Source organism: Oryctolagus cuniculus, chromosome 11, assembly GCF_051225735.1.
Source record: "Oryctolagus cuniculus isolate XC-2025 breed Fujian yellow rabbit chromosome 11, ASM5122573v1, whole genome shotgun sequence".
Taxonomy (NCBI): domain Eukaryota; kingdom Metazoa; phylum Chordata; class Mammalia; order Lagomorpha; family Leporidae; genus Oryctolagus; species Oryctolagus cuniculus.
Window position 1 is genome coordinate 57,981,449 of NC_142877.1, and position 11,234 is coordinate 57,992,682.

An 11,234-nucleotide genomic window follows, 5' to 3' on the forward strand; every position below is an offset into this window, starting at 1 on the left:
TCTGAATGTGGAATAGTGATTATTAGAGACTTGGAATGGAGGGGAAAGGGAGAAAAGTGATGTTGGATAAAGGGTAACAAAGTACAGTCATCTGGAAGGGTTAAGTTTTCATATTCTACAGCACACATGGATGAGGGACAATAATTACAATAGTATATATTTTATAAATAGCTGGAAGAGAGGAACTCTAAGACCCCAAAAAGAGGTAGTGATGGGGAAACTGAGACATTGATTTTCCTGATTTGATCAGAAGGCTTTGTATACGTGTACATGTAATAGTTTTGCACTGAGAGGGATTACTAATTAAATTTTGTAAATGTTTAAGGAAAAAAAAGGCATGGGTCAGATAACCTTTGCTCAGATGTGAGTTATGGGACTGCTGTTCATGAGCTCAGTGTTAATGAATCAATAACACAGTGTCTGAGTCCAACTCCAGCCAGTCCAGGAGTTCCTGAAGGTATGGAGGCATCGGTGCAGGAATAAGTGAGAGACACACTCACAGCAAGGCTGATGGCGTGGCTCTGGCTCTCAAGCACCAGACTTGATTTTTATATCATGTCACATAATGATTCTTTCTTCTTACAATAACAAGTCTGTTGTCCATTTTCTTAGAACCATTGACCTTGTGTTTTGTGTTGCCTCTAGATTCTATGTCTACATCTAGTTACAGTTTCTTTGATTTTCAAGGGCATATTCAGAGCATGGGTTACAATCATAGACAGGCACGAGATAACAGGCTGCCCACACAAGCCAAGGCCTGGAGTGCTGTCGAGCTAAGCAGAAATTGGCTACACAAGCTAGAATATTACCTTCCTAATTTAATCTTTACTAAAAGCCCCAATGTTCAAAGCAGGCCCTTTTTAAAATACATTCCCTCCTTTGCAGTTCTTTCTGTAACTCTTTAATTTCTTTATTGTACTTATCTAAAGGTTTATTTAGATCTATGCCACAGTTTTGACATCCTAACCATTGTTGTATTTGTAGCACATATTAAATTAAAGCTTTAATAACATCTGTCTTTGTTTTAGTGGGAAGGGAGCTTGTTGCCTTTTAATTCTTACCCACAAACAGCTCAACCTTGCGTAAAGCATCAACCCCTTCCTTCTCCTAAACTAATATTCTGCTTGATTAAAATTCTACAAAGCAGGCTGGTGCCGCGGCTCACTAGGCTAATCCTCCGCCTTGCGGCGCCAGCACATCGGGTTCTAGTCCCGGTCAGGGCGCCGGATTCTGTCCCGGTTGCCCCTCTTCCAGGCCAGCTCTCTGCTGTGGCCAGGGAAGTGCAGTGGAGGATGGCCCAAGTGCTTGGGCCCTGCACCCCATGGGAGACCAGGAGAAGCACCTGGCTCCTGCCATCGGATCAGCACAGTGTGCCGGCCGCAGTGCGCCGGCCGCGGCGGCCATTGGAGGGTGAACCAACGGCAAAGGAAGACCTTTCTCTCTGTCTCTCTCTCTCACTGTCCACTCTGCCTGTCAAAAAAAATTAAAAATAAAATAAAATTCTACAAAGCAGTGGACATTTTGGGGATTTTTAAATTAAGCGCTCTTCCCTAAAATTAGGAATCATTAGTGTGGCCACCAATAAGCTCCGGCTTTGTTATGCAGAGTGTATTTCCTAACAAACCTAAAACCATCAAGAGGACCACAACTGTCCTTCTTAAGCCTTGCTGAGACAAACCTTCTGCTGTGACCTTGTCAGAAGGCTGAAGTTGCCTTGACCTCACCAACACAGGATGTCAGAAAGAGGAAGAGAAGCTAACCAATCTGTATGCGAAGCTTACCATGAAAAGGCAAAAATACCATCTCTAGTGCAAAACAAAGCTATGGAAAAGATGAGCACAGCTAAATTTGTGGATTCATGAGATGAACATTGATTTTTTTTAAAAAAAGCATTGTTGTTGAGGTTGAAATCAAGCAAATTCATGTTCATGTTACCCAGAATGAGAAAAATGTTGAACCAGTGATGACTGACCTACATGCTTCAGTGATAAAATAGAAAAAAGTTAAATTAGCAGGTAATGCAAGTTTTCCAGACAAGTGGACTGTGAAAGAGGTTTTGAAATGACATATAATAAAATGTTTTATAGAAGGAGTTTTCAACATTAATGAGATTGTCTTGTTTGACAAGGATATTGGAAAACTAATTTTTATAACACTAATTATATAGAATTTGATTAACTCATACCTAAAATGTTCAGATCAGAAGTGCTTTGGATCCAGGATTTTTTTTTAATTTGTAGTGGTTGCACGTACATGTTGAACTATATTAGGGATGTGACCAGTCTAAACAAAACATCCACTTATATTTCATATAAACTGAATATACAAGTTTATAACTCGAAGGTAATTTTATACATTAGTTTATAAACCTGTGTTTTGACTACAACCTGCCACTTGAGGCCAGATGTTGAATTCTGCACTGGTGATATCATGTAAGCAACCAAAAGCTTTCAGATTTTGAAGCATTTTAGATTTTGTATTATCAGATTAGGAATGCTTGACCCGCGTCCTGTATGCAACAACAAACAGTATTGGCTGATGAAAGTGCTGTGACCAGAGGCTTGCAGAAATCAAATCCTCATTTGCCCTAGAATCAAGAGATTTGTATTATTACTCCAGAGTTTGTGGAGATTTTTGTGGAACTTAATTACCATGCACAATGAAAATTAACTATATATGCTTACAATACATGTACATAGTACTCGTGTATTTGTGTACATCCATGAATCAGTGTGCATACATAGATTTCTCATCTCTGGCAGGCCTTAGGAAGACTTCATGAATAAAATGGAATCAGATTGAAAAAACTCAGCAGCCTAACCTGAAAGAACAGCCAATGGCCAAGGCACAAATATTTTGGAAATCAAATAAATTGTATCAGATTATAAACCAAAGAATAACATGCATTATTGCATACAATTATAAATAAAAGTTTGTATAATTCAACAAAAGTTAAGAAACATATAACTTTTTCATAAAAAATCTAATTATTAAATACAGAAGAAATTAGGTAACATAAAATCACCATTATTGCAGGTGAGAACAGTGTAGAAAACCAAAATTTGTGATTAAAGTTTTAGCAAGGAAGTGGATATTTGCACATTTTCAAAGTATCTCCACCCAACACTACTGGAAAAAACAAAGGAACATGACATCTAGATGCTTCATGGATTTTGGATTTGATTCTGAAAGATGGGACAGTAATTGTTTTAAAGATAACGAGGTAGTCTCACTATACTCGGCAGTATTATATCAAAATTATTTTTCTAGTTTGACAATTTTACTATGGTTATATAAGATTTTGCATTTCATGGGAATTGAGTGAATGGAATACAACAATTCTGTATGATTTTGTGACTCTAACTTATGTTTAAAATTACTGCAAAATTAAAAGCTTTTGAAAACCTCATAGCTAATCCTATCTTCCTAAAAACAAGAACCATCCCAGTAGCCCTAAGTGATTTTTAAATACTGTCTACTGTATTGCTGCATCATTTGCCTCTTATACAACAATATATCTCTTAACTCGTTATTTATGAGAAACAATTTACACATTGTGGTTGCTTCTCTGTGACCAGTTCAAGGTTGTAACACAACTCTGCGGAGGCATCATCAATAGCCCTCTGTCCTACAGTGATTCTATGAATTGGGCTCCTGAGAACTACTTTCATTGTAGAGTTAACAGTAAAACTATCTCATAAACATATTTTGCAGGACAAATTTTATACATTAAGCTGAGCCAACATTCCTGATGACATTATTTTAGCCACTCATTTGTTGCACCTTCTTATTTTTCTAGTCAATTTTCAATGTATAAAAAACCAGAGTAGTCTTAGTTTTGTTGAATCTTGTATGTATTTTACTGAATAAGGCAAATCTTCTGTTAATTCTCAAGATTTCTTTACATAGAACTCTGGATTGTTATATTAACTATACTTCACCATTAACAGATACATAGATAAAGCTCCACTTCATTACTTGGAAGTTTTTGTTCCATCAAGAAAACTGGTTTTCTTTATCCGCTTCCTTAAAGCAAAGGACTGTGAGAATGAGAACCGTGTTAGGTACTGCGGCACGGCTGATGAAGCTGCCACCTGCAGCTCCTTCACAGTACGAGTACTGGTTTGAGTGTCGACTGCTTTACTTCTAAGCCAGCTCCCTGCTAATGTACCTGCAGAAGTAGCAGAAGATGGCCCAAGTGCTTGGGCTCCTGCTCCCACGTGGGAGACCTGAGTGGAGTTCCAGGCTTCTGACTTCAGCCTGGCCCAGCCCAGGTTGCTGTGGCCATGTGGGGAATGAACCTGTGGGTGGAACATCTCTCTGTCTCTCCCTCTCTTTCTCTGTATTTCTGCCTTTCAAATAAATAAACCTTTTAGAGAAAATAAGAATTAGAACTATGCTAAAGATCAATATTTTATAAGATAAGAAGACATTGGGGTGTGTAAAGGAGTGTTGCCTTGTTTACAACACAAGAGTCAAATATTTTGTATGTATAAAGCAGAAAGCAAGTACTAGTATGCAATGGATAAATCTTACCTTTTTTAATTTCCTTGTTTAAAATTTTGCACATATTTATTTTAGTGTTTTGTTCTCATTTGGTTAAATAAATAATAAAAGTCCATATGTTTTATTTCCTTTATGTGCATTTAAGATAACCAAGTGATAAATGATACCATTGCAATGAAAATACATGAACTCAGGTATAAATTTCAAGGAAAGCTAAAGTTAAAATTTTGGGTCATATTAGTAACTTCTATGGCACACCACAGGTTTTAAAAAGTCCTCAATTTTTCTGGAATGTTGTTAAAATTGTTATCAAAGAGGTAATTATCTCTTTATTTTTAAAGATTTATTTATTTATTTGAATGGCAGAGTTACACAGAGAGAGAGAGGGAGAGAGAGATCTTCCATCCATTGGTTCACTCCCAAATGGCCACAATGGCTGGAGCTAGGCTACTCCAAAGCCAAAAGCCAGGAGCTTATTCCAGGTCTCTCACATGGGTGCAGGGACCCAAGCACTTGGGCCATCCTCCGCTGCTTTCTCAGGCACATCAGCAAGGAACTGGATCAGAAGTGGAGCAGGGGCCGGCACTGTGATGTAGTGGGGTAAAACCACCACCTGTAGCACCAGCATCCCATATGGGCGCTGGTTTGTGCCCCGGCTGCTCCACTTCTGATTCCGCTCTCTACTATGGCCTGGGAAAGCAGAAGATGGCCCAACATGGAGACCTGGAACCCACATGGAGACCTGGAAGAAGCTCCTGGCTCCTGGCTCTGGCCGTTGTGGCCAATTGGGGAGTTAACCAGTGGAAGACCTCTCTCTCTGTCTCTCCTTCTCTCTCTAACTCTGATTTTCAAATAAATAAATGAAATCTTAAAAAAAAAAAAAAAGAAGAAGTGGAGCATCTGGGACTCGAACCAGTGCCCATATGGGTTGCCAGCATTGCAGCTGATGGATTTACTTGCTATGCCACAGGGCCAGCCCCAGAGTTAATTATTTCTTATTTTATTTACTTAATCAGAACAGACTTAATTGCTTATAATCTGTCAATCTCTATGCCTATTGTTGAAATTTTTGACACCAAAGTGCATCCTGCTAAAATTTGTAAAGGCATATAAATTTTAGACTTATTAGAGATATATTCTTTAATGCTGATATTCAAAGTATTTATTTCTGGTACTGGGTTGATGGAACCCTTAAAAAATTCATGGAAACTGTGGAAAGAGTCTTACTTGAAAACATGGTCTTTGAAGGTATAATCAAGTTAATATGAGATTGCATACATTAAAGCAATTTCCTACACATTATATATACTCTATAATATGTAATTTTAAAATATTACCTTGAAATTTGACTTTCAGAGAGGTATTGAATGAATACTAACATAGCAATGTTTGTAATTCAACAGGGACATATTTATGGCAATAATAATAAATAATAATTTTTAACTATGTACTCTGAATTCCTTAATATTTTTTCATTGTAATAATAGTATGCCTTAAATGCTATGTCTTCCAAAGAAACAGTAAAAAGAATCTTAAAATCTTATTTCAGGAAGTGACTAACATCCTAGAATTATCAAACAATCCCAATTTCCATTAGATTCAAATACCTATATATCTTTAGAGCAATTGGATTAAATATCAACTAAGCATAAGTCTCGAGATAGTAGTATAAGGGGCTATTGAAAGGAATAGTAACTTGTATTGGACTTGGAAAGGGTACGGTGAAACATTAAATATAAAGTAGAATCGTTAGACTTTGCTACAAGAAGTAAAATCTATGCAAATTGCTATCTTTTCCATGTCTGAATTCCCAAAACCAACACATAAGTATCTTCAAAAATATGTGTCGAGTGAATAAATGGTAGTGACAGTAAACACATTCAGGTTTTCTACATTACCATTCAGTGGAAAGATGTAAAACTTTAAAGACTGAAATCTCTTTTGGGATGTGTGCATATTTATTCTCATTTTATTTCAAAAGCACAGAGACAGAGAGCCAGAGATCCTCTGTCCTCTGGTTCACTCCCCCTAATACTTGCAACAGATCAGATCAGAGCCAGGAGTCTGAAACTTGAGCTGGACCCCCAACCTCAGTGGCAGAGAATCACATAGTTGATCATCTGCTGCCAGCCAGGGTGCCCATGAGCCAGAAGCTGGGTCTGAAAGAACCAGACACTTAAGTGTGGGTTGAGGAGGTTCCAAGCAACACTTACTCATTGTTTCAATAGGCGCCTGAAGTTTTAAATATGTTATGATGTAGAAAATGAAGACCTCAGATTATTGTGAAACATCACAGTGATCTACTAATTTTCTCTAAAATTGGAAAATTCATTGATTCATAGTTTGGTCTTCTGCCACTTAAAGACTGCTGATCTCTACAGCGTCATTACTTAACTACTTCTCCGGGTGAAGTTCTGGATTATGATGAAAATGTCAATCTCTGTTCTCTGCTGATTTCAGACCACCATCTTCTAACTGATCTGGTCAAATCGTAGACTACTTTGGGCTACCATTCAGCACTTGGTGTCTAGAGAACACCAATCTCCATGGTACCTTTTGTTTATTCTTTCAACTAATTCCCCTGAGTCCACTGTAAATGGAACACAGGAAAGTAAGGCTAGCCTAAATAACAGTGGTTCTGCATACAAGACCATATCATCCTGCCCATCATTAGAGAGATATTACAGTGGCCTTCACTTCAAGCATCAGGATAAACTGGCAATAGGTAAGATAACCTGGGATCTCAGGTTCTGGGAGACCTTTGTATTGATGAATCAAGATGGGCTGATGGATGACCTTCCTGGATAAATTGTAGAGAAATGCTCAGGATCGTCTTCTACAAGCAATAGCTTAGATATTTCATCACAAATATGAGAACACAGAGGCAAAACAGATTGCAGAGTCTCCTGATAAACCTCAAAGCACCTATGTTTGAACATATTAATAAGCTAGTAGAGAAGACACTTACTATACCAGTCATATTTACCAGAAAAGTAAGTATATCCTTTTAGGAATATCAATTTTGTTTTATTAGTGCATATTTTATACAAGTAATTTTTATTATGTATATTTTTATACATAAAAATTAAACTACACTGATTACATGAATTACATAAATGAAAGAAAACCAAAAAAACTATGAGGCAATAGTTTCATGCAACATTTCAGTCTATTACACCTAAGTGTTTTGTGAGTAATAGAACTATGTAATGTTTGTGTTGTTACCTAGGTATCTGGTAGTAATTGTGTTATAATCCATATTTGGAAACCAGGAAATCATTATTGTCTAATATACGAAATGATTTATTTGATATGCTTCAATACTGATCAAATATACTTTATGTTTTAGTTTTGCATAATGTGAATTTTATAGAAAGAGAAAATTAACACCTATTATGTAAGGACACATGACATAAAGTGCATATCATATGACCTAAGGATGGAAGACATTAAAAATAGAAATGTATCTCTCCAAGAGTCTAACAGGTAAAAATTTTGGGCAAATTCATCATACATTACAATACTAGGCTAATAATGGGAAAATGTTAGTATGCTCAATAGCCCAATCAAGAATATAGAAATCAACTGAGACGTTAGATACTATCTAGATATTTAAATATTTTAAATTACCTTCAATGAAAGCATATTTAAAATGTTTGTAGAAAATAATGACTTTAGACATGAAGGAACAAATACTGTAGAACATGAAGAGTGATATCAGAATCAAAAATATTTAAAAAAATGAATCTTCCTTGCCTTCTCAAAACCTCATGTTGAATTTACTACTCATCCTCCTTCAGGAAAGAGTCACTGGTTTTGTGAAGTGATATGCAATTTGGGGAAAAAAGACAAAAGCATTTTCCATTAAAAATAAAATTAAGCTTTCAAGAACTGTTTTACATTAACTGTAAACACTGAACAAAACTACAGAAAGAAATACTTATTTGAAATTTTTTAGAATACAAAGAGAAAGCAGCAAAAATTCAGAGTACTGTGGTATACAGGCAGTGAGTTATCAAGTGTGTTATTTCAAAAGTTTTCCAGAGGTTTTAAGCTCTTCTTTCTTCTTTTCAGGGACTACATTGAAACATTCAGAAGACACATTTATATTGAAATACTTGAGAATTCAATGAAGGAAATATAGGAATAATGATATATAAAGCAGAAACAGGATTTTTTAATATATTGTATGTACAATAAAATAATTTTTCTCCATAAGAAAAAGATATGTTTTTCAAAAGTTTATTTGTATGTTAAATTATTTTTCATGTTATATATCCAAGGTGTACAACATTATGATTACATATGCAAATAGTAAAATTATTACAATATTCAAACAATTTATTCTATCTCTCCTTCCACAATTATCTTTTTTTTTAATTTTGTGATAAAAGCATCTAAACTCCACTCTCTTAGCAAATTTTCAGCATGCAATATCATATTATTAACCACAGGCATCATGCCATACATTAGATCTCTAGACTTACATACCCTGTATATATGAAAGTGGGCACCCTCTGAAGAACATGGGAGATATAAAAACAACATCACAGATTCTGTAAATTCACATACGTATATGTGCACACTGCCACACAATGGAATATTATTCATCCTATTATGAGGCATTATGCTAAGTGAAATAAGTCAGGTGCCTAGAAATTTCCTAATTATTTTTACTAGTGTCATAGCTTTTTTTATGGCATCACCTCTTCTACAGCTAAAATACTGAGCATCTTAGACAAAAGAATGAGAAATTCCACCACAGTAACAAACTTTATTCTTCTTGGATTAACCAGTGACCCTCAGTGGCAGGTTGTGCTTTTCGTATTTCTCCTGGTCACCTACATGCTAAGCGTGACTGGGAACCTGATCATTATCACCCTCACCCTCTCGGATCCTCATCTGCAGACGCCCATGTATTTCTTCCTTCGGAACTTCTCGTTTCTGGAAATATCATTTACGTCTGTCTGCATTCCCAGGTTCCTTGTCACCATTGTGACGGGAGACAGAACTATTTCCTACAGCGGCTGTGTTGCTCAGTTGTTTTTTTTCATCTTCTTGGGGGTGACAGAGTTTTATCTTCTGGCGGCCATGTCCTATGACCGCTACGTGGCCATCTGCAAGCCCCTGCACTACACAACCATCATGAGCGGCCGAGTCTGTGTCCTTCTTGTGTTCAGCTCATGGCTTGCAGGGTTCCTGATCATCTTTCCACCGATAATCTTTCTGCTACAGCTGGATTTCTGTGCCTCCAATGTAATCGATCATTTCATCTGTGACTCTTCTCCAATGCTGCAGCTTTCTTGCACAAACACTCGCTTTCTAGAACTCACGGCGTTTGTTTTAGCAGTGGTAACACTCATGGTCACCTTGACTTTAATTATTCTCTCCTACACAAATATCATCCGGACAATTCTGAGAATTCCTTCCACAAGTCAAAGGAAAAAAGCCTTTTCCACGTGTTCCTCCCATATGGTAGTCGTGTCCCTCTCTTACGGGAGCTGCATCTTCATGTACATTAAGCCCTCTGCAAGGGAGAGGGTGACGTTAAGCAAAGGAGTAGCTGTGCTCAATACCTCAGTGGCTCCTCTCTTGAATCCCTTCATATACACGCTGAGGAATCAGCAGGTGAAGCAAGCCTTCAAGAGCATGGTGCACAGGGTGATCTTTGCTTCACAGAAGTGAGTGTGGTTATGTGCGAAACGGACCCCTGCAGGAAAGCTGGAAGAAAAGCTCTCTAGTCTTTCTGCATCAGTTATTTCTCAACACTTCATCTCCACCCGTCAGTTAGATATATATCATCAACCTCTTTTTCTGATTAACATAAAATCTGAATTATAATAAAAATGCTTGCTCTTTCTTCTGTATAACTAAATTTTAGGCAAGTCAACATTTCTATTGTTTCTCATATCCAGGCAAGGTAGAATATGATCTCATGTATTAAATATGTATTGCTATCAGGCCGGCGCTGCGGCTCACTAGGCTAATCCTCCGCCTTGCGGCACCAGCACACCGGGTTCTAGTCCCAATCTGGGCGCTGGATTCTGTCCCGGTTGCCCCTCTTCCAGGCCAGCTCTCTGCTGTGGCCAGGGAGTGCAGTGGAGGATGGCCCAAGTCCTTGGGCCCTGCACCCCATGGGAGACCAGGATAAGTACCTGGCTCCTGCCATCGGATCAGCGCGGTGCGCCGGCCACAGCGCACCGGCCACGGCGGCCATTGGAGGGTGAACCAATGGCAAAAGGAAGACTTTTCTCTCTGTCTCTCTCTATCTACTCTGCCTGTCAAAAAAAAAAAAAAAATGTATTGCTATCAATTAGGAAGCTTACTAAAAACATGATCAAATATATAAATATCATATTAAGCATAAGATATGTAAGATAATGTGTCAATTAATCTCTTTAAAATTCCTTCTTCAAGGTCAGCAGAAATGTTGCACAATTAAAATGTTATTAAAATATCTCTTTGAGGGAGGTGCCTTTCTCTGAAGGGAGGAGAGAACCTCCACTTTGACTATGACCGTGTCTAAACAAGATAAGAGTCGGAGAACTCAAGGGGCTTCCATAGCCTTGGAAACTCATAACTGGTGCATAGGGAGATTACTGATGCCATAAACAGGAGTGTCAATTGGTAAAGTCAACAACAGGAGTCACTGTGCACTTACTCCTCATGTAGGATCTCGGTCCTTAACGTGCTCTACACTGAGGCTTAATGCTATAACGAGTACTCAA

At 37.6% G+C, this 11,234-nt stretch overlaps 1 protein-coding gene across 1 annotated transcript; it reads left to right on the forward strand.

Annotated features, from left to right (window-relative positions):
• Positions 1-1,782: 1,782 nt before the first annotated feature.
• On the forward strand, positions 1,783-10,191 carry LOC100357053 (olfactory receptor 6C75). The gene is made up of 2 exons (XM_008256592.4): positions 1,783-1,808; positions 9,252-10,191. The coding sequence occupies exon 2, from the start codon at positions 9,253-9,255 to the stop codon at positions 10,189-10,191; it is 939 nt and encodes a 312-aa protein (XP_008254814.1). The 5' UTR covers positions 1,783-1,808; position 9,252.
• The last annotated feature ends 1,043 nt before the right edge of the window (positions 10,192-11,234 follow it).

Bases quoted from the DNA above. Each gene is read 5' to 3' on its own strand.
- LOC100357053 (XM_008256592.4), top strand. From the start codon at position 9,253: ATGAGAAATTCCACCACAGTAACAAACTTTATTCTTCTTGGATTAACC.